Source organism: Protopterus annectens, chromosome 2.part1 (genome assembly GCF_019279795.1).
Source record: "Protopterus annectens isolate FY-2018-M chromosome 2.part1, PAN1.0, whole genome shotgun sequence".
Taxonomy (NCBI): Eukaryota; Metazoa; Chordata; order Ceratodontiformes; family Protopteridae; genus Protopterus; species Protopterus annectens.
Window position 1 is genome coordinate 1,712,343,741 of NC_056729.1, and position 25,414 is coordinate 1,712,369,154.

A 25,414-nucleotide genomic window follows, 5' to 3' on the forward strand; every position below is an offset into this window, starting at 1 on the left:
AAGACCAGCCACAATGAAAAGGTATAAAAATATTTAATAGTGGATAATAAATTATAGAACAGGAGAATATTTAATACAACAAACAGAGTTTCAATCACAGAAAATTCAAAAATAACAGAATCGCACATGCAGAAAAAAAATACTAAACTAACGTCACTGTATTTTTCCTAACTGAACTAAAGAGAAACTGTCCCTAGTTAACTCACTTAGTACCACAAGACAAGATGTACTGCTGAGATGCTCACTTCCACAGTGACTCAACTGAACAACTGAACTGTGATAACTGACAGATCTATTATCAGGTTCCAAAGAAAAAACAAAACAAAAAAAGACTGCTACTGCAAGAGTTCCATTCAGCTTATTATAGAATAACATCACATCTAGTCATCTGGCTCTGGCACAATTCACATTCAGAGCTCTTAGGATTCTGTCAGCAGCATTTTTAACATAAGCAACTTTTACAAATACATTTTTAATACAAGTATCTGTACAAATCGATGCAACAGCTATGCCCGCATATGCCACATATGCACCGTCCCACTTTTCCTGCTACAGCTGGCAATACCTCACTATGTCACACCTTCATCCATTGCTTTTGTGATCTTTTAAAAAACTCCATGAGGGTAAGTAAGCATGACGTGCCCTTGTTGAATCCAAACTGAGACAGGTCCAGTATTTGGAGGTTCCATGTGTCCTCATTAATTCCATGATAAGTCTTTCCATGGCTTTGTATATGATGGTGATCAGACCTATAGGTCTGTAATTGCCTGAGTCTATGGAAGGCCTTCCCTTATGCAGGGGAATGACTGTAGCTGTTCATTCACTTAGTACAAGACATGCGAGAGCACAAAGATTAAACAGTGTTGTTAGGATTGTGGTTATATTGTGTTTCAAGCTATTAAAGATGCTTCCATGGATATTGTCAGGACCTATTGATGCAGTATTTTTAGTTTCTGATAGTACTTTTAGGATTTTGTCTTGCGTGATAGCTGGAGGCAAGCCAGTTTAAATATATCTTGATGGACAGACGGGGGGGGGGGGTGATAAAGTTAGAGCTAAATTTGTTGGTCATTAGGTTTGCTATATCTTCAGCCTTAGTTCAGGTGTCATTCACAATCAGCTCTGCACATTGCTGCATTGTGCTTTTGAGATTACAGATGTAACTAAAAAATGCCTTGCATTTGTTTTTGACATGAGTAGCTATTTTAGCCTCAAATTTGACTTTAGTGGATTTTAAGCTCCCAATTTTTTTGGTTCTTATTTCAGTGGCAAGGGCTCTAACATTCTGGGAATTACTTTTCTTACTTTTGGTCAAAATTATTTTCCTTTTATTATAAAGCTGACTGTTACCCGCGGTGGTGGTGCTGTGGTAGTGTTGTCGCCTCACAGTAAGACGCTGTCTGGTTCGATTCTCAGCTAGAGCGTCTTCTGCATGGAGACATGCGTGAATGGACGTACCTTCATTGAAGGTTGTGTGTCAGGCCTGGCAAGCCGTTACGTAAAAATCAACTGGCAATCATTAGCGGACCGGAGTTCCGTTGTGGCGACCCCTAACCGGGAAAAGCCGAAAGACACAAACAATAAAGCTTGACTGTTGATATTATGGTTCTACCATGCGAGTCCACTTCTGGGGTTTGCACTGCACTTGCTCCTATGGGGTACAGCTGCATTTATGCACCATTTATATGTGGTATAGTGTGGTGCTGGTGTATATTTCTGTGTATTCGATACAGTTAACTGGGTTTGCTGTGGATTGGAAGCTTGCCAATATCACTTTGGAGTAAGTAGTTTGTCTTTGTAAAGGTAACGGGTGGAATATCACATGTAACTGTTGCATGCTGCACACCCTGCTCTGTGGTGTGAGCAGTATGCTTAGCTAAGTTGTTACTGTTGCATGCTGCACACCCTGCTCTGTGGTGTTACTGTTGCATGCTGCACACCCTGCTCTGTGGTGTGAGCAGTATGCTTAGCTAAGTTGTTACTGTTGCATGCTGCACACCCTGCTCTGTGGCATGAGCAGTATGCTTAGCTAAGTTGTTACTGTTGCATGCTGCACACCCTGCTCTGTGGCGTGAGCAGTATGCTTAGCTACGTATCGGCTACATTCTCTTTTCCTGTTCTGTACTGTGAACTCTTATAGTTTCATCTTTGATGACTATCTTTCAATCGTAGGAGGGGAGTTTTCATTTTATATAGGAATGACAACAAGAAGGTTACGAGACGGAGTAAGAGAGCATGTATATGATCTAAAAAGGAGAGCAGACACCAGTGCATTGGCAAAACATGTAACGGAAACAGATATATCACACGGTTTTAAGTTTATGGTCAGTGAGCTAATAACCTTAGGTAATAGAGGGGGTTCCATTAAGAATAAGATAGAGACAAAAGAATTAGAATGGATCATTCGAATGCGTGCAACAATGGGGAAGGGACTGAATGATACAATGTCTATTAAACCTACATTAACTAATAGAGCATTAAATAGATGAATATGTTTTGTTTTTTATGTGGTTTTACTATAATTTTTGATCGTCACTTTGAACTGTTACTTTAAGTGAATTGAGTAATTGAAATGCTATTAATTGGAATGAGACTATGATTGGGTAAAATGGGTTTAAAAATCAGTGCATGGAATTATTCTTTGTCTGATGAAGCAGCTTTAGCTGTGAAAGCGCTCACCTATTTATTCCTGTGAATAAAGTTTTTTTTATCTGCTGTGGTTTGGTGCCTACTAGTATTTTATCTTGGATTGTCTTTATTAGTGGAAGCCCAATTTACCTGCACCTATATCATAATTTTTTGTTTGGTGTTACTTGCTGTGGTGTGGTGCAGAGACATGGCAGAAGGGATTAATGCTCCCCAGGGAATAGATTTGTTACATGGACCGAATGGTAGTGATATACAAAACAACAGGACTCTACTATCTTTTATAGAGAACAAAGAGAACACTCTCTTACACGTTCTACCAGTGGATACATCATCATCTGTGGACTAGCTGTGACTATGATCCAGCAATGTTGAAAAAAGACTTAAATAGACTAGAAAAGGATGCACATAGACTAGCTTGTCTGTGAATGCAGAGATTTCACTTTGAAGCTTGTATAAATTTAAAAATAGTACCTTGTGGACTTAATAGTATTAAATATGCCTGCTTAATGCAATACTTACACAGATTTACTTGTTCAGTGGCAGCACATTACTTTAGAAAAAATTACAACTATATGCACTTGCTTATAAACTTTAAGCCAGAGGAAGAAGCATTGGCTCTAGCTATCAACAGAATTAAAACAGAACTGTATAATAATTATCTAGCCTCTGCCATTGATATTAAGGTAGACCAACTCCTAGAGACTATTAATGCTTATGAAATGCAACTCCTAACCTATAAGAGGAAAATATACAAAGGGACAACTATGACTTTGATACGGGCCGAGTTTTGCTTGGCCCAAAGAGCAACAGACAAATGTTTCTGCTCCCAGTACAAGTTTCTGCTACAGATCACCCTCCATGATCCAGGACCACCACTCCACCTTTCTGGAGACACAGGAAAACAGGAAGGTCCTACCGAACGCCTTGATATTGAGTGATTTCAATTATCCTACCATTTACTGGGAAAACTACTCCAGTACAAATTCCCAGGCCCAGCGCTTCCTGGAATTCATCAACTCAAATGCCCTGGATCAGCTGGTAAACTCCCCTACCAGAGGTGAAAACATATTGGACCTCGTCATCACCAACATGGGCGACAGGTGTTCCACACCAGAGGTCAACCCGTCACTGATTAGATCAGACCATAAACTAATCAATCTGGATGTCCACACCCCACCACCACCCCCAACTAAGGATACCACAGTAAAAAACTTTTCTAAAGCAAACTTCACCTTACTTAAGACAGAGGTGGTAAGTTTCACAGCCCCCACGCTAAAGGATAACGCTGCCCAAGATGCAGAAACCTTTACAAATGCACTCTATGAGCACCTACAAGGATGCATGGATTGTGTCATCCCTAGCAAAACCAAGACTCACTCCTTTAAGAGAAGGAAACCAGTTTGGTGGACCCCTGCAATAAAAAGGTTATACAATAGGAGGAGGAAACTGGTTCTGAAAAAAAAGCAAATCCCAAGAAGGAAAGACATCCCTGATCAGTATCAGTAAGAAACTAAGGTCCCTCATGAAATCATCCAAGGCTAACTTTGAAAGAAAAATAGCCAAGGATTCAAAAGATAACCAGAAAGCCTTCTTTAGCTATATTAAGAATCTAAGTGGCAACTTGCAGATATGCACTGAACTAGTGCAAAATAGCACAAAATATACTGAACCTACTGATATTGCCAACATCCCGGCAGATAGATTCAGTGCAAACATCACCCCCCTCTCACCTCCATAAGGGCCCACAACAATACCGGAAAAGTGCAGTGTTCCAAAAATCACAGACGCACAGGTGAAAACAGCCCTTTCAAAAGTCAAAAAACACAGCGTCAATGGGACCAGATGGTGTCCCAGGCTGCGTCTTGCACGAACTACAGAACAAACTAACCCCTCCACCTAAACACGCTGTTCAACCTCAGCCTCTCCACAGGCTACGTGCCCATAGAATGGTGCACAGCAATGGTTATTCCTCTCCACAAAGGACGGGCCACAACTGACCCTGGTAACTATCGCCCCATAAGCCTGACTAGCCTGGTCTGCAAGGCTATGGAGAGCATCATCATGGAACTCATTAACAAAGACATTAGGAACCTCCAAACACTTGACCCGACCCAGTTTGGCTTTGTTAAGGGCAGATCATGCCTACTAAACCTGGTTGACTTCTTCGAGACAGACACCAAGGCCATTGATGAGGGAAAGGTGGTTCACACAGCCTACCTTGACCTCGCCAAGGCTTTCGACACCATTCCCCACTTGGGTATTACAGAAAAACTCACCAGCCTGAACATAAACCCCTATGTCACGAGATGGGTTGCCAACTGCTTACAGACAGAACTCACACGGTAAGAATAGCGGGCTCCAGGTCTGACTCTAAACCAGTCACAAGTGGTGTCCCACAAGGCTCGGTCCTGGGACCCCTACTGTTCAGCATATACTTCTCAGAAGTACAGGCAAACACAGGAAGACTATGGCTGAACAAGTTCGCTGATGACTGCAAACTGGGAGCCATAACTGACTCTCCAGCTGATACGGACATCCTCCAAAAGGGCCTTACTGAGACGGACACCTGGTGTCAAAGTCATAGCCTCAAGCTAAATGCCAAAAAATGCATAGTCATCCTGTTTGGGAAAAACAAAACATCCACGAATTACCACATAGGATTGCAGCCCCCTTAATACAGAAGAGGTAATAAGAAATCTGGGGACCCAGGTAGATAGTAATCTCTCCTTTGACAATCATATTGCCAAAGACGTTAGGAAATCCTTCTATGTGGCCCATCTAATTACTAAAGGGTTCGCATCTAGAAATAAAGAGGTTATAGTGCCCCTCTACTCATCACTCATTAGACCCATCATAGAGTACAATGCCCCATTTGGGATGTACCTCACAAGACACTTCCAACAGCTGGAAAGACCACAAAAGTACCTCACCAAGAGGATTACTGGCTTCAAACATATGTCCTATGCAGCCCGACTGAAAAAGCTCCGGCTGTACTCAGTGGCATATCATTTACTCAGAGGGGATCTCTGCCTGACTTACAAAGACATGTCCAACTCACAATTGATGGACATGCTCCACCTAAAGAAATTCATGTCACAGCAAACCATGTGCTCTAGTGAGCTAAACCTCGCCACAACAATAAATAGAACATGCTGGAGAGATAGATTCCTGTCACAGAGACTCCCCATGCTTTGGAACAAAATTCCTAACTACATCAGGCAGAGCCCCTCACTAACACTCTTCAAGAGAAACCTTGACGAGTGGATGGGTAACAGAAAATACACCCCTGAGATCACTTCATTGGCTCTGCTTGACAGAGGATCAGTTAATTAATCAATGGGGCAGCAAAAGCCAACACACTCTGGCTAAGATTACAAATGCCCTTGGGCAGATAGCCTACTACCTACATATGAACAAGTAATACTGCACAAATTGTTATTGATGAACTTAATACAGATACTGTTGGTTCCACCTTAACAACTGAGAAGGAAGATATAACGCATATCGGAGAAGTCCAGGAAGTGCTTCAAACAAGCTCGTAGGAAAGATACTAGTTCAGCTCTTAATAACACTGTCAATGCTAACAACTCCATAATGGCAGGGCAAAACCAACTTACAGTCCCTTATCCAATTCAAGGGACATTTTTTGACGAACGCTCCCAGAGCATCAATAGAGGACAATCCAAACACTATAAAGATGATGTCACAGACAACAAAGCACTGATATGGAATATATCTACTAGAAACCTAACTGAACATGAAACCAGCATGTTAAATAAAAGTATGGACTTCATACTAATAGAATGACTCTTACAATGTTATTAAACTTAAATAATTTACAAGAAATTTAATGTTAAAACTGCAATACTGAATTTAGAGACACATTATTTAAGAAAAAAGTTGCTATGTTCCTATTATGAAAGGGGTTGTTGAAACATTTGAAAAAGCATGCCTTAAGGACATATATAGCCTTTATGAAAATAGAACTAATGTGAAATGTTTTAACAGTTTGCGTAGGCAAGAAAGAAGCTTTGAATAGTTTATGTTATGATTGCACTATATCAATTAGGCCAGCAGATAAAGGAGGTTCATTAGTTTTAATGGACTACTCCTTTTATAGAAATGCAATGCTAATGATGCTTAATGAACCTTTTGTATATGAACTGGTTGATGTGAAGAAGTGGACTGTGTTACTAATAGGATACATGATGCCATTTCTGAATGCCTGCAAACTCGACTTACTGATATTGATCTCTGTAGAATTATTTCATTGTTAGTGAACCTGTGATTCCGTCATTCAAGGCTCACCAACAATTCATAAAAATGCCACAAATCCACCCATGAGGCCGATAGTGGCTGGCCAGGGATGGAATACAGAGCCTGTATCCATTTATGAAGAACAATTTTTGAAGCCTATCCTGCTCAAGAATGCATATATTTTAAAAGATACAAAGCAATTTCTAATGGATTTGTATGAATATGCTAAAGCGACATCTACCTCTAATTGTATGCTGGTAACCCCTGATGTCCAATCACTGTTCACTTCTATCCCTAATGAAGTGGGAATAGAGTTTCTGAGACAATACCTCATAGAAGATGCCATGTATGACATCAAGACGACTGATTTTTTTATGCTTTTTGATGGAAATTATATTCGAGAACATCTTTATATTTGAGAATTTAGCCTACAGGCAACTGGATGGCATACCTATGGGCACTTCATGTGCCAATAGCTACGCCAACCTATTGATGGCTACCTGGGAACGTCATATTGTTCTAGGGATGGATATGTGTGAACACGTATATTTCTATCGTTGCTTTGTGGACGATCTCTTTATGCTGTGGGGAGGGGAGAGGATCTATTTAACTCCTTCCTAGATAAAATCAACAAAAGCACTAGTTTCTTAAAATTCACGGCAAAAACTTCCGTTTACTCTATAGAATTCCTAGATGTTAAGATTACTAAAAAGGTAACCGGTGAGTTTACTACAGAAATAAATAGAAAAGAATGCTCTAGGAATAATTATAAACATGGACACAGTATGCATCCACAGGATGTTTTTAGAAATGTTGTAAAGAGCCAGGCCTTTAGGGCATCTAGGCTAACAGCAGACCATGAAAGATTTAATGAAGAGATTCATAATTTGGAAGGGAGATTTATGGAGAGAGGCCATGTGAGAAGAGAAATTAAATCTATAACCTCCACAGTGTTAACTTCTAGAGGAAAAGAAGGTCAGCCTTACTACTCAGAATCGAGCAATAGTAATGAAAAAAAGAGCCACAAAAATAAAAATGAGAATTCCTACGACTTATTCTAGTAACATAACACTCTTGCAAGGGATCTTGGACAGGAACTGGAACATCTTATGTGCTGATGAGCGTGTAAAGGGGGCTAGTGGGAGAGAAGCCTAGATACACACATAAACACAAGAAATGTTTGAAGAGGCTACTATGTGGCCCTAGATATGAAAAGGCACTTCAGAATGAAATTCCTGTAGTAAGCCATGCACAACCCCTTGCAAGAAATGTAACTATGGTCACTTATTGGATATCAGTGGAACCTTTTTGCATCCAGACACTGGGAAGACTCTATCCTTTAAGTTGCTAGTTAACTGCAACAGTATAAACTTGGTGTATTTATAGCTTATTTGTTTTATGCAAGTCATTTTATATAGCAATGACAAGAAGAAGGTTACGAGACGGAGTAAAAGAGCATGTATATGATATAAAAAGGAGAGACAACACCAGTGCATTGGCAAAACATGTAACGGAAACAGATATATCACACGGTTTTAAGTTTATGGTCATTGAGCTAATAAGCTTAGGTAATAGAGGGGGTTCCATTAAGAATAAGGTAGAGACAAAAGACCTAGAATGGATCGTTCGAATGCGTGCAACAATGGGGAAGGGACTGAATGATACGATGTCTATTAACCCTATATTAACTAATAGAGCATTAAATAGATGAATATATTTTGTTTATGTGGTTTTACTATAATTTTAGATTCTCACTTTGAACTGTTACTTTAAGTGAATTGAGTAATTGAAATGCTATTAATTGGAATGAGACTATGATTGGGTAAAATGGGTTTAAAAATCAGTGCATGGAATTATTCATTGTCTGATGAAGCAGCTTTGGTTGTGAAAGCGCTCCCCTATTTATTCCTGTGAATAAAGTTTTTATGTTTTTATCTGCTGTGGTTTGATGCCTACTAGTATTTTATCTTGGAGTTTTCATTTTGTGTTGTCAAGTACAGTTTGCAACAGTCTGTGGTGATAAAAGTAGACTTTGGAAAACATACATGTAAGAGTTCTCATTTGGCCAGACATTGGTCAGAACTACTTTTTCAAACTAGCTAGCTAATCTCTGCTTGATATAGAGGTATATGTAGCTACAACATTTTGCTGTCTTTCCTGTATTCAGCTCATGAACTGTGTTCTATCTATAAAATTTTGGAAAACCTGTCTCACTGTTTTATGACCATTTGAATGTTACCCTAATATTCATCATCTAACTTATGTTGTAGAGGGCATGTCCTTAATAGCTGGAGAGCGCAATTAGAAACTGTTTTCTGTGGTCCAGTGGTCCAAAGTTTGTTTCCATCAGCTTCCGTTGCCTAACAGTGCAACTCTTAACAAATCACTTAGACATCGATCCTGGACTGAGTGTGAAAAATGTCCATTGATGATCAGTGCTCTACCCCAGAAAATAACCACAGATAAAATAAAGCTATACATTTTTGCTATAACAAAAAAGATTTCTGCTTTCTTTATTTTTGGTGAAGGCACTGCATTATATTCTTGGAATATGCCATTTTGTGAAATCTTGAATGCATTAAATTAAAGAGCATTTCAGTCCATTTTATTTCAACCCATCTGGCACATTACACTCTCATTATGTTCCATTTATGTCTTCTATAGACAATACTATTACTAAAATCTGTTGCATTTTTGTTTATATAATTTGTTGTATTATGTACTTAAGACTTCAGTAATACATTAGACTCTGAACATAACTCTCTTTCTGTAATTCTTTGTGTGTTAAGAAGTTTGTACCATGTCTATGGCCTGGGTCTGGCAAGAATTGGTAATACATTTCAAGTTTAATATAGAAATATTAACTGCATGTAAGATGTTATCCAAGACAGGTATACGCTGCCTCACCATTTGTATCACTCTATTAGCAATCAGATTGGAACCGATTCCATTGGGATTTGGGTGGGTTAGTATATGAGATCAGATAATTTTTCACTAATGCTCATTCTGTGTAGTTTAAGTGGTTAGCACTGGTCGTGGGCTCATCTTGGTTTAGTCATCTACTGCCAGCATATTTATTCATACTCAGTGTCTGTCATTTTCACTTGGCACTGAATCCTAAACTTTGTTTTTTTTTCCAAACTGCTATCATCTAATATGGAAACAGATAATGTACTGCCCTTCATTGTTGTCCCTTGTGGTCAGTATTGCCTTGTGTCTTATTTTAAGCATATCCTTAATTTGTCTTGTTGGTGCATTTTGTTTATTGTATATTGTTTTCGCTGCATTCCTGTTAATATATTTAGTCCTGCAAACTGCTACTGATGAAGAGTGATTGTGCTTTCTGCATTTTTCACACACTTTATGTGGCAAGTGACCATCACTATATTTATACTCTTACATTTCCGTGCCAGTGTTTCAGATATGTCCAAACAAATTTATGCACTCTAAAGCCTACAGCTCTCCTCCTTATTCTGCCTAAGTGTAACATATTGTCTACTTTGTTGTATGTATTTGGAAAGAAGACAGATAGTTGAATGTCCTGGTTTAGGGACAGTTCATTTATCACTTTTGGCAGGAAAATTAGGTTGGTTCATGGTGCGACTCTGCTCTTGTTAAAAATCAAAAATGTTTTTTTTTTTCTTCACATGAAAGCTTGCAATTCTGAAATCTATCTAGTAGAGGTATTGGTCATGAGAAAAGGAAGTCGTCCGTGAGGGGTATTTTAGAGGGTGAAGAAACAGCTGGTTGAAAGGGTGTTGCTATGAGGTTAGGGTGTCGCTATGAGGTTTTCTAAGACATAGCCGAAATCCCTCGATAGGTAATGTCTTTTTTTTGTGGTCTAAGGTGCAATACCCCTTAAAGAATTGTCTAATTGGAAGCTCGGTGTAGACAGGGTTCCTCAGGCATGCAAGCTGGAATGGCTGATATATGTACCTTCAGAAAGGCATGCGACAGTCTCTCATATGAGATGTTAAACCAGGCCCCATCTACCAGAGTTGTTAGTAGTTCACGTGGATATAAAAAATGGCAGGAAAGTTATCAATAAAAGTAGGGGAATTTCCCTGGTATCCTAACCAAATTTCCCATAGCCAGTATAAATAAACTTTAGTTCTGTCCTGAAAAGAAGCCACTGGCCTAGTCGGACAATCTATTCAACAAAAGAAAAACAAATGACTTTTTGTGCTCAACTTTGTAAATTCGTAATTAACTCAACTATGGCTCCGTATTGTACTACATGCAGAGTAACTTTGCTATGCTATGTTAAACTTGTATACATTATGCTTTTTACCCATTAAATGTTTTTTAAATATAATAGGATGCATTTTTAAACTGAACAATAAAACAGGACATCTTGTAATAGATGGGCAGGATCATAAGACTTGTGTGCAATGGACTACATCTTTTATTATTTTTTTTTAAGTCTCAGGGAGGGTACAGTTGAGCTGAAAATGTTCTGTATAGTGTTCAGAGCAGGCAGGAACCAAGAATACAAGCTTCTTTGCTCTGCTCCTGCAGTGACTGGCAAAGGCATTGTTGCCCAGAGTACCTACATTCTTCCTTGGAAAAAACAAGTAACATATCTTGACAAAAGCTATCCATACCCTTGTCCAATATCTATGGCTGCCTAGTGGTGCAGCTAGGGTGGGGTAAAGGGGGGCTGCCACCCAGGCATAAGTGGGCATTTCGGCATATGCCAATAATTCTTTAGTACATTGCCTGAATTCAGAAATAAATGACAGTATTGCATTTGCATTCAGGATGGAACAGTTTAGTGTTCTCTGTGTGGCATAAACTGCAGAAGTCCTCAACATAAAATGGTGAGGGGGTGCCAGACTGGGGAATGGCATGGGGCACCAGCATTTACTATGGCTGTGCAGCTGGCATCAAAATGAGCCTGGTACAACATCATGGCAGATATGTTCTAGTGACAAATCTAAGGAGGAATATGTTAATATTTAACCAGGGTGTGAATTGCAAGAAGTGTTAATGATATTAATCATGACCAAAGGATTGTTTTTCAACTGAAGTATTTAGCATTTCTTACAGTAAAAAGTGATCAAGAGGCATCACAAAATTGCATTTTCAGTGGTACATCACTGCCTTTGGTCTTAGACTACATGGTGATTCTGCACTCACTAACAGATTTTATTTTGTTAAGACAAAATATTAGAAATCCTATTTCTGTGCAAGTTTTACTTACTGAGCCATTTTAATATTTAATTCAGATACAATTAGAAATCAGCCACAAAACAGTTTATATCCCCCGACTAACAACTGACACATAACTACTTATATTGCATTAAACTAACTTGTTTGCAAGAACTAATAAACCTGCTTGTCCATAACACCAAGCTTTCAAAATAGGATTCCCACAACTGTAGTGCAATAAAGTTAACTTTGTCCAATATTTAAAATTAATAGATTTTTAAACTCTATTACTTTAACTTCATTTAACATATTACAATGGTTAAGCTTAAGAATTCTTTAGTGGTTAACTTTATTTACCTTGGCCAGAGCTACATGAGGAAATTTATCCATTTCAAGCCTTGTTTCTTCTCCAGGGTGATGCTGTAACTGTCCTTTCAGAATGCGGGCGGCAGTCACAGTAGCAATGCCCATGCCTTTTAAAAAGAAAGAAACATATAACTTATACTGAAAAAAAATTACATATATCAGCCAAAAGAGGTGCTATATTAGTTTTAATCATTACGAAGCAGATCACACTATGTGTCTGTACCATTGCTTTAACACATTTACTATACTAAACCAATAACTGCCCATCAGTTCAGTGATGTCATAACTACTCAGTGAACAGAGTTTGATTCATTCCACCTTCTACTGTGTGACTGAGCAGGTCACTTAACCAGAAAGTGCTACTGCAACCAGGTCACGAGACAGACATCATGTGCAGTGTGCTTACCTAGTCAATGAATAGTTAAAAAAGAGGCAAGTAAGTGAAAATTTATGTCTGGCTATGAGATATAATTTTTCTTCATTGCAGTCCTCAGTTTCATTCCTTACCCTCCACTTGCAAATCGTGTTCAGCAGACATGACTTGCACACATACTGCTCTTACTATAACCACGAGAAGAGACCATTACATTTAGTGGGCTTTCAAGGTTAAATATATAAAAAAAAAGAGTTTCTAGGGTCATCCATCTTGTGGCAGAAGGTGTTCACATAGTACTTACCATCTCAGACAGACCAAGTAAAGCTCAAAGTGTAGTCATTTATTGGCTAGGGGGCATAGGGGTTAGTTTTCAAACTTTGTTCTCTATTATAAATCAGGCAGTTGCAAGGCTCTGTTTACTTACAGAGAACTTTGCAATGCTTTTCCATTGTTTCAACCATAAGCAAAAAATCTGGACAAAGCCACAAATAATAAAGTGGGACAAAAGCCCAAAAATAGGAATAATTTTTAAATATCACTCTTACAAACTTAGAAAGTCAATAGATTAACAGGTTTTGCATTAGCATGAATTTTCTGAAGGGTATGAAGCTTGAAATTCAAAATGTCTGTCATTTTCTAACTTTAATCATCAATGATTTGCCACTAGTTTGCCAGAAAACTATAATTTTATTAAAAAAATGACCAAAAATATGTGGTGAAAATCTGGACATTTTGCGAAAATCTGTACAGTTGAGAGGTATGCTTCAATGCATCCAGAGCCATCCAAGCTTAGATAAGAATATTTTCTTGATTAACTGCACTTCTACTTGCTTTATACAGTGATGAAAAAATAATCTTCCACAAAATTAAATAAATGATTTAATAATTTTTCTGTTTGTTGGCTTTTCTAGTCTGTGTACCTCCAAATCTGTTTGCTGAAGGCCGAATTAGCCAGGTATTTTGTTTGTTGTTTAATGTGCATTTGAGAGCTGCCTTTGCAGTGCTGCTACATTCAAAGATTCCAGGGTCAGACATCTTGGGGCAGAAGACATTTATTTACCCGGGCTCTCCAAGTTCAAAAGCAATGGGGGAGGTTCAATGTGGTATTTATTGGACAGATGTATTGGTCAGCTTTCAAGCTTTTCCTTCCCTACGTGGAGCTTTTCACTGGGTCACAGCAGTTAGCAGTGCCCAGTATAGTTGCAAACACCTACAGAGTAACATTATCTATAATAAGTTAGGATTAGATCTGAAACATGTTAAACAGTGTAGCATTGTGCAAAATTAAGCTTAAAGCAGCTAGCTTTTGCACTGAATAGCACTAACATATCCTAGCATTATATAACAGCCTGCCGTTACCCAATCCTTAATTCTAAACAGCCATTACAGGGCCAGACAACTTGGATATGCACTATCAAGGTGTCTCTGTGGCCATCATGGTAGATTTGGGCATCCTAAGGACATGTAGCAATTGCTTTTTGACCAGTTAATCATTAAAGAAAATAACAGTGTATGCAAAAGGTGTAAATACACAACTTCCTTGGAGGCAAAAATCTCTTAGGAATAACCACACATCATCCCTCACACATACCATTCATGGCACACACAGATTGTCTTATGCTGAGGTTCTGAAAGGAAACCTTCCCAAATCTCAAAGACCTCCAAACGCACCTAATGGCCACACTGCTCCTCAGAGATCACTAAAGCACACGCCTAAAGCAGCACCAAAAAGCTCACATAAGTCTACACTTAATGGTCCCAAGTACAGAGACCATAAGGCAAGCATATACTTTACCTAATACCCTTGGCATTTGGGATTCCATTGTGTGACACAGATGCCCCCCTCAGCAGGTCAGACAAGGAGAAGATAAAAGTTAAGTTCCCTATCTGGAGCTGGATCCACAATATCACACACATGCACTCATGTTACTGCACTCCAGGTATCAAACTGATTTTATTATAGTCCATGTGAGTGTAAATCACCTGATACATACCTCACTGGACTATATGAAGAAAAAACATAATGGATTTCTCTGAGTGTGTATCACAGATAGGTATGAGCCTTGCACTGAGCAGCATTCTACCTTCATCAAGGATCATTCATGCCACATTATGATCCGAAAATGATTGACTTAGTTGTTGTTGTCAGTCCAACGAGGATCCAATTATCTGTCAGCAGGGAGAACATAGTATAAAGACCATGTTACTTTGCCAGGGATGAGTTGCACCATGGGAGAACATAGTCTAAAGACCATGTTACTTTGCAAAGGATGGGTTGCACCATGGGAGAACATAGTCAAAAGACCATGTTACTTTGCCAAGGATGGGTTGCACCATGGGAGAACATAGTCTAAAGACCATGTTACTTTGCCAAGGATGGGTTGCACCATGGGAGAACATAGTCTAAAGACCATGTTACTTTGACAAGGATGGGTTGCAGCATGGGAGAACGTAGTCTAAAGACCATGTTACTTTGCCAAGGATGGGTTGCATCTAACCCCATTAGGCTTTTGGATATTAGACATAATTTTATCCACTCCTAAGAGCCTTTTTTAGGCTATGCCGAAAAGGCAAAACTATCAACATACAGAAGTCTACAAGCAAGCAACCTTAACGTGTTACTGCTCGATGCTCAGAGTCTAAACAAAAAAACTCCACAGCCTTCAATTCCTCCTAACTCTGGAGGATGTAGGTATCTGTGCTATGACTGAGGTTTGGTTTAAAGCTGCAGAAATACTCTGGCAGTGCAAGGCTACAGTGCCTTCCACACATTTAGACCAACAACAGCACAGGCTGAGACCAAAGGTGGAGGTGTTTGGATCAATGATAGCAAGGAACAGACCTTCAGGTTGGTTAAACATGATACCATAGAGCTCATCCATGTGCAAATCACCATAGATAAGGTCTCTCACCATACCATGGCTAGCTACAGGTCTCCATCTATGCCTCTAGTGTCTTTTGACTCTTACTTAAAGCTACTACAGGTGCTCACCATCCAAACGCCCTTTTCATGGATGACTAAGTACTCGTCTATAGACTGGGAAGTGTACAGTGCCTCAAACGGATAAGCATAATGCTTCCTGGACTTTAACACAAACACCCTGGAACACACAGTGCATGGATCAAACATAACTGAATCCAATACTCACCAACATGGAAGAGCATTGCAGCTCCCCTGTGTCATGTCTTCAGTAGTGAGGTTGGCTCACAAAGCTGTCTGATTTGTAGTAAAAATCATTCCAGAAAATCCAGCTAAACTAGTAACAGCTAGGAACTATTCAAAGTCAAACTACATCCTATTAAGTGAGAGTTTGCCAAAATTCAAAGCTTCCCCCAACCCTGAGACCACAGCTACCTATGCAGAATTATTCACACAGTCACTATACTAATATGTGAATGCCTGCATAGAGGCTGCCATATCTACAATAAATAAAACCAAAACAAATCCTGCTGGTGTAATCCCCACCTAGACAGGTTATATAATAAAATAAAACTCATGGCCAAAATCAGAAAAAAAAAAACAATTCCCTTAAAAACAAGTACTCTCTTATGCAACTAAACTAGAAATTAAGAGGTCTAATCAAGTCCAACAAGGCCAGCAATGAGGTCAAGATAATCTCCCAGGCTAAGGTCTTCCTCAGCTACATGCGGAACCTTAGGGGTAACACACAACAGTGTGCTGAACCGCTGGTGAGTGCTACTACATACACAGATCAAAATGACACAGCAAATCAAATGGCCGATAAATTCAGCTCAGACTTCACCCCCCCCCCCCACACACACACACTCCCTCCTGTCTAAAGCTGATAAAATCCCCTCCAACATACTTCTCCCAGCTATCAGCCTGGACCAGGTGCTGGCAGCACTTACCAAAGTCAGGAACACCACCTCCATGGGTCCCACACCAGCAACATCCCCAGTTGCCTCCTGAACAGTCTAAAACATGGCCTATCAAGACCACTACAGACACTCCAACTACAGCCTTGAAACAGGTTATTTTCTGAGTGAATGGAGGACTGCAACAGTAATTCACCTCCACAAGGGTGGACCATCAACCGTCCCAGGAACTACAGCCAAATCAGTCTGACATGCCTAATATGCAAAGCCATGGAAGGAATTACCAGGGAAATGATAAAGGATATTGGCTACCTATAAACACTTGACCTATTTCAATTTGGCTTTGTTAAGGGATGGTCATTCCTACATAAGTGGGGAGACCTCTTTTTGAGGGTCACCACGGCAATGGGAGGAGTGTAAAACAGGGGGGCATACAGCGTATCTTGACCTGGCTAAGACTTTTGATGTAATACTCCACTCTAACACTATAGATAAGCTCTCTAAGCTATGTGTAACCATACCTCACTGGATTTTTGGCCATCTCACAGACAGGACCCAAAAAGTCAGGATCATTGAGACCACCTCCACCAAGAGACTGGTCACCAGTGGAGTACCCCAGGGCTCTGTTGCTGGGCCACCTCCTGTTTGGCATCTACGTCTTGGAAGTCAAGGCTAATGAATCAAGACTAATGTTAATGTTAAAGGGCACTCTCTCACCAAGCTTGCAGATGATTGTAAACTGGGGGCTATTATAGATTCCTTCAAGACACCAACATCATGCAAGATGGATTAACAGACAAATTACTGGGGCCAAAGCCATGGCCTAAAACTCAATGTCAGAAAATGTATTGTAATGTCTTTTGGGAAACTGTCAACACAAGTCATTAACTCTATTGAAAAAACACCCTTAAGATTCAACCCAATAGTAAGGGATCTGGGAACATAACCTGGCCTTTGACCAACATGTAGTTAAGGTAATAAAAAAATCATTCTATGTTGCCCACCTTATAGAAAACGGTATGGCATCCTGGTTCAAGGATGTTACAGTACCACTCTACTTGGCCCTTATCAGAACTATCATTGAACACAATGCCCCCTTTGGCATGCATCTAACCAGATACTTGCAACAGTTGGAACGCCCTGTCCTACAGTGATTGCCTAAAGGCTCAGTCTCTTTGTTCAATTTCTTACAGGCTGCTAAGACACAATCTTTGTCTAGCTTATAGGGCTTTCTCAGACCCTGCCCAGATGGAACTGTTGCACATGTGCAAAACAACCACCAGAAACAATAAATCCAGGGATCCAAACTGCACTTATGACATTAAGAAAACATGCTTGAAAGACAAATCTGTCTCATAGGATCTCCTGCACTATGGAATAGGCTCCACATGCATGTAAAACAGAGTTCATTCCTGACCCTATCCAAACAAAACCTTGACAACTGGATGGGAAATTGTAAATTTACCCTCAGTCTTGTCCCTGTCTCTCTTATGGACAGAGGCCGTCAATAAGAAAAGTAAACAGCCCTTCTACAAATCCTTAGATACCTGCCTACTAACACCACCCCCCCATATGATACTCTGGAATCAAAGGGTTTGTAGTGCACAGCTAAGATGCAAGGGTCCTAGTGATCATTAGCTTATTAACAACCTATAAACCCATGAAAAAAAAGGTAAAAGTCCAAGCCTAACAGGGACCTGGATATTGGACGAAGTTAACAAATCCAAGTAAAGGAATGTGCGGTATAATATGTTCGTCAGGCTTTTCACTTCAAGAAACATGTTAGTTATGCTCCATACCTCACTGTGAATAAAATGTAAAAGTTTCTAGAAGCAAGTAGATTGCAGAAGGAAAAACTATGTGGAGCTGCCTTATAGGAGATGCAAAATGTGTGATATTACTAAAAAAGGACAGGCACCCAGTATACAGAATTTAAAAAAAATTCTTGCACTCAGTACCAAATGTATAACCCTTACAAACTAGCCAAATGAGAAACAAGATTCAAGGAAACAGACTGGATTTAAAGTAGACATGCAACCGCGAACAATGTTTTCAGAGACAAAAATGCGTCAAAGGTGGGGGGGGGGGGGTTCCCTAATCATTTTGCCTTATGTCAGGTATTTACCATTTATTTAAAAAAATACTAGAAGAATTACAGAGAAAATCATATATACCTATTAAACTTAAAATTTTCAGTGGAAGGGAGAGAATTTAGGTGCAGAGCTTATTAAAAGAATGAGTATCTAAAAAATATAGATGGAGCATTACCTTTAAAATGGTCACAAATCCAGGAAAAAATATAAAGTACATGTGATGAAGAGGTCAGAAAATAACAGCAGGTATTATTTATGTTATGAAGAGAAGAGGTCTGTAAATGTGGAAACTGTAGAAGGGAGGAGGGATGGAGGTGATGTGCCTGAAAACAGATCCCAGGAATAAATGGCTACCGAGTATAGTGCATACTTCTGGAATATATACTGGTCATAAAAAGCAATGCTCACAATGCTGTGCAAGACTGAGGGGTGAAGAATAAAACGTCAGTGCTTACAAGTTTTAAGTAGTTTTGCTCAGGTCAAACTGGACAACTCAGTCCCAGCGGTTCCTCTTCAGAAGCTGAAACTTGAAACTCAGTCAAAACAAAATGGCAGAATTTCTGAAAACTCTAAGCTTTTGAATGATCACTGAACAGTCCGGATTGGGAAATTTACCCTTTTTCCTCAATGTAGAGTTGGTATATATAGTATGCAAGGGGTATGGGGAGCACAGCCCCCTAACATAGGGGTTGCGGGGGGGATTGCCCCCCCCCTGCAAAAATGTAAAAGAAAGGTAGATTTTTTTTCGTTTGTTGAAGTTTGAGTTTTCAGAAACTTGATCATATCATCTGGACAATATAAACCGAGTTTCTGAAAACTCAAGCTTCTGACATAGACCCATCACTACATATCCACTACATCTGACTGACCATGTCAGCTATAAACTGAAAATCACTAGTTATTTCTGGAAAACAAAATCATGACTTATGTTTGCATTAATTTCAAATATGTGACTACTCTTCAGAAATACTTTGCTAACATGCAAATTTACCTACAACCAAAATAGTGGCAACTGGGTACTGGTATATTAAAATAAATAGCAGAGTAAAATGTCTTTTAGAAACATGTCTCCACACTACCTACAAATGAGGCTTGGCCATCTGCACCCTCAGACTCAACTCCAAGGTGGTGCTTGTTTGAAAATGAGCAAGGAAACCACAGAAAATTCTAGGCAAATTCTCCATGACCATGACGGTTAGTAATTTTTTTTAATATATTGGCATCACCAGACTGTGTACAACATATAGAACTTTTAATACAATTTATAGAACTTTTACTAAATAAATCTTACTCAGGCATAGTGGACATTGTCAATATACTAGCAAAATAGATTTAGTGCAATTTTTACTCCTGAGATGACTATCCAAAGCCATATGATCCCTGTAGCTTATGCCCCCCCCCCCTGTAATGACCATGTACTGAAAATGGTGACCAAGACAAAGAACACTTCTTCCATGGGCCGGATAACAAACCGGGCTGTTGGATAAAGGACACCAAACATGCTCGGATGAAATTAAAGTGGGGGAGCTCCTCTCTGATAACAGCTGTCTGAACAGAGGAACCAGGCAGGTGTGTCCTCTTTCCCCTTTGTTATTTGCATTATTTTTAGAACCATAACAGACTCAAACACGAGGATATAATTAATGAGTTAATCAAGAAAAGTTGGGTTTGCAGATGAAATTTTGTATCAGATACCAGAAAATGACATTACAACGTTGAGGAACATTCTGAAAACAGTATCTTTAGGATACAAAATTAATGAAGATAAAACAAAATGTTATAGCTGTAAACTACATACCCACCCATGAATTGGTTCAGCAGTGCCCATATTTATGGGGACATGATAAAATGAAGTGTTAGGAGTCTGGATTAAGAAGTGGATTCTGTTTTGGCAGCTAAGGATATGTGGGAATATACTAAGAGATGATACAAAACTGAGAAAATCCAAGTTCTGTCTTATGGATATGGGTAGCAATATAGAAGCAGTGAAATTGTTTCAGCTCCTTTAAATTTTATACACAGGTCAAGCGTATTTTTATCAACAAGAGGAAATGTGGATGACAATAAAGTGTTGAAGGATTTTCTCTGGGAGGGGAAGCGGGCAAGAGTCAAGTGGGATAAGCTGATCTTTCCAATAGAACAAGGCAGTTTGGGATTACCTCATTTGAAGGGGTATTTCAGAACTACACAGTTAAGGCTACTATACATTGAATGGTTCCCTATTAGAAGACCGGAGATGAATGTGTCTTGGTTGAACTCAAAGCCTGAAATGGCAAAATATTGAAGTGGCTTTTAAGCAAATTCTTTCCCCGGGAAAGAATTCACTTGGCCGCTTCGTTACTTTGCCGTTTTCGGCACTGTAGTGCAGTCTTGGAGTTGGTATATTTAAGTAGGGGGGCTAGGGGGCACCGCCCCCCACTTAATGTAATGTTTAAAGTGGGTTTTTTTTGTTTTGTTTTTTTTTGCTGGAACAGTGATTTTTTTTCCCTAGGAAAAATAAAATCGCTGTTCTGACAGTTCAAAATTGTAAGCTTTTGCTTACATAGGGTCGATTAATCACTGTTCGCTTTTTTAAGCATTCTGTGATCTAATATACACCCCATTGAATTATAGCTTTCTGCTTGTGCAAAGTGGAAAGGGATGTTGATGAAATGGGGCAAAGTGCAAGAAACAAGGAGAACTTGGAATTTTGGATGCAGATCCTTAAGGAAAACAATAATCATATCCATAAACTAGCAGAAAGTATTCAAAGAACTAAGCCAACAAGGGAATGGATAAAGGAGATTCTGCCAATAAGGATGACTGCAATTAGGGATCTAGACAATAGGCAAAAGGGGGATGGAATTTGTTGGAGAAAACTGGGACAGGAACCAAGGTATTGGGAGCAAATACAATTAGAGAGGAAAATGTAACAGAATGGGAAGAGGCCAAGAATTTATTTGGACTGTAGGCTAGAGATTGCCTTCCCTACTAAGGGCTGATATCAGAATATAGTCAAAGAGAAAAAAGGGGATCCCAAAGGAAAGACCACCACTAGTAGAGTTTTTAGTAGAATATAGAACAGAAGCTGCTATTAAAAAAAGGTAATCAGTAGGGCATATAAAATACTGCATAATAACTAAACATGCATCTGAACATTCCCGTTTAACAAATGTAAACCAAAAAGTAATGAAGACAAAGTTGGCTAAAGTGGACTGAGTTGCAGCTATAGAGGTTAAGACTTGTTAAGAGGGCACTCTGGTCTTTAGGGATTACAGGGAATAGATTCAATGGATAACGAGTCACCATGAGGTCACTGGAAGGCACTTGTTCAATGAGAGAAGGAAATGGCAGTAGAAAATCCAAAATGTTAGGAAAAAAGTAAGATGGGGTATGCTGGATTTAAGTATCTATGCTTTTCTTTTTTAACCAGCAGTCCCATTAAGCCTGTGGACTCTGAATGGGAATGGCTAGTTGTGTCGCAAGTGTTTATGTACTAAACTCTGAGAGAAAAGGAAATTACTGATTTTTTTCCTGGGAAGTCAACATTGAACCTCTTTAAGAAGATGATTGTACGCAATACTAAAATAAAGTGTGCTTGAATTTGTTGCATCCGTTTTTTTCCTTTACATTAGAAGAAAAGTCTAGAAATATATGTTTACTAGAATGCTGTGCCAAAAATGTGAGTAATGTTGGGAAAGGAAGAAATCTTGTTGAAGGGGAAGAAATGAAAAAAAATAGATATTTTATGCAGAAATTGGGTATGAAATACTGGAAAATAATGGGAAAGTTTTATTTGGAAGATAAATAATACCTATGAAACAAGAAAAGTGTAATGCCTAGAACTGTAATGGATGAGACACCAGGCCATACCTTTATTATATGCATCAAGTTAAATTATGGTGGCCTAAAGAAAGCAATTACTATAAAATGGAAATCAGTCTAAACCAAAAAATGTATTTGACGTGCTGAACATTTTAACAGAGATAACAGAAATGAAGTGGGATTTTTAGAAAAGGGTAGCAAGAAATTACATAGAAAAAAAATGGGAATTGTGGGAACAATCCATGCAGATAACATCTTTAAGGAGGAATGAGATTTAAAAGAAAGCAGAATTTGAGTGAGCTATTAATGTTTGATTGAATGACTGGATAGATGTGATGCATAATGTTTGCAACTAAAAATGTCAATATAGTTTGTTTCCATTTATATATTTATATAAATGTATGATTGCCTATGTCACAAGTGATCATTTAATAAAGATGTTTCTTCTTTAAAAAAGGGATATTGAGAGACTGGAGATAAATGGAAGAACTAAAATATGAGAATGTAGTTCTGTGTGTCAATTATATGAGGAAATGGAATAAAAATATTGAGATAGTGGCGACAGGAATACGTTTTTACAGAAAGGAAGATGCAATGAAATTTTACATAATAAACAGTCGAATCTACATGAGATATTAAACCTTCTGAAGTTTTGGTTACTTGAAGTAGTGTTTATAGCAGAATTTACAAAATACGGATACGGAATCATTTAGCTTATTGTAGAAGTACATTTTTGCTGATACAGTGCAGTGGTGCAGCGGTTGCATTGTTGGCTCACAGCGAGAGGTTCTCCTTTTCGATTCTTGGCTGGGGTGACTTCCTGTGTGGAGTCTGCATGTTCTCCCTGTGTTCATGTGGGTTTCCTCCAGGTGCTCCAGTTTCCACCCACGTTACAAAGACATGCTTCTGGAGCGTTTCTCCCTGGGCCTCCACGGAAAATGGCTTTGTTCCAAGTCAGACTTTCCCAGTAAACAAATGTTAAATAAAATCTTGCTTGCCTTGAGAGAATAAATTTGTAATATAAGAAAGTTTACAATGTTGTAAAATGTAATTGATTGTGGTAGAGCTTTGGACAACTGGATAGAAGAAGCCATGACCCACGTCTGAAGAAGCGTACTAAGATCACCAAGGGAAATATTTAAAGATGTCAAGTGGACATTATGTAAACCTTGTCTTCTTCATTGTTTTGCTTCCATGTTAAAAAGTCATGACAATTTCAGCCATTTGAAAGTTTTGATCTTGCTGCTTATAATTTAAGGAAGTTACTGTTTAAAGGATGGTGGTGGTGCTGCGGTAGCGTTGTCGCCTCGCAGTTAGACGTTGCCCGTTCGATTCTCAGTTAGAGTGTCTGCTGTGTGGCAACATGCGTGAATGGACGTTCCTTCATTGAAGGTTGTGTGTTAGGCCTGGCAAGCCAGCATGTAAAAATCTACTGCCAATCATTAGCTGACCGGAGTTCCGCTGTGGCGACCCCTAACCGGGAAAAGCCGAAAGACACAAACAAACAAAACTGTTTAAAGGATTTTCCTGTTACGTTGGGAGCAGCAGTATTCAGGGAATTATTGTGGTTTGTTCTGCCTCATCTTCAGAGGAGGCTTGCTGAAAACAAGAAGGCTGACTCATTTAGAACATAAGTGGAGAAAACTGAAAATTCTGACTTGCTATTTTTATTGTTTGACCTGCTGATTAGTCTCTGTGAGGATTTTCTTTTGTTGAAAAGTATTAAGCTTGCTTACATAGATTTTGGCAGCTGCTTAGAATTTAAGGACATATTATTTTTATACGAGATTGTGACACTATTAAGGGACAATGGCATGCTGAGGTGGAAACAACGGCATCGAACAACAAGGCCGAATGTCAGAACATGTATTGAAAAAACAGCAATACTGACAGGAAAATCATAGGCTGAAGATCAGTCCTGCCAGAGACAGAAGGATTACTGCACATGATTTTTAGACGAGTAGGATTTGAAAGGTATAAGGGAAGTTGGGAAGCCTTTGGAAACTAATGGAAATCATATGTGTAAGAGGCAAACTATTGGTATTTGTTGACCAGAGTAAAGCACTGATCTCCATGGACGTTTTTCAAACTCAGCTCGAGCAGTGTCAGGTTAAGTAACTTGCTCAGCCACACAGTTTGGTGATGAATGCAAACAGAATCAAACCCCTAGACCACTGGAACCAGATTATTTTCATCTCCTTAATCCACTCCAAGGGTCAGATGGCACGTGTGATCCCACAGACTAACGTACAGGTATGGAGAATTACAACAACAAGCAAGAGTGACAAGACAGCAAAAATGTGAAACTGGAGAGGATATTATATCTCCGTATATAACAGTATATTATATACACACATATACACATGCATGTATTTTATTTAATTTAATTTGTTAAATAGAAAATAGACCATCAAGGCACCATGTAGCAAGGAAAGGAATATAAAGTATAGTACAGGACTATAAGTAGACATATCAAGAATTCCTAGTCATGGTAGTACAGTGTTAGGGAACTGGAGCCCTCATTTCAGTGGTGAAAAATAAGAGATGGTGCACCTTGACAGGAAAGGCAGTGATGAATCCACCACTACAATAGGTCAATATGTCAAGACTGGAAGAAGTGTTGGTCATTCTCAAAGAAGTTTTTAAAATAAATTCTGTATATAGTTATAAGTTTTTGTGATGAATCTAGGATAACAGAATACCTGACAGAGAAACTCAAATCCATTATCCATAAATCGCAGCACCCCCCACACTAAATGAACACACACAATGAAAGCCCTGCTTGTCACAAAACCTGAAACCCTCACTTTTTGCCTGAAAAAAAACCACAAAGTGTTACCGCACAACATAAACCATTCAGCACTGTGCAATACCAACTGTT

At 39.0% G+C, this 25,414-nt stretch overlaps 1 protein-coding gene across 1 annotated transcript in view; it reads right to left on the minus strand.

The window, feature by feature from the left end:
* Positions 1 to 25,414, minus strand: part of ALPL (alkaline phosphatase, biomineralization associated) — a 693,762-nt gene that overhangs the window by 318,433 nt on the left and 349,915 nt on the right. Inside the window, exon 4 of the mRNA XM_044063160.1 lies at positions 12,415 to 12,530. Within this exon, the coding sequence (XP_043919095.1) occupies positions 12,415 to 12,530 (116 nt within the window). The remainder of the gene's footprint in view (positions 1 to 12,414; positions 12,531 to 25,414) is intronic.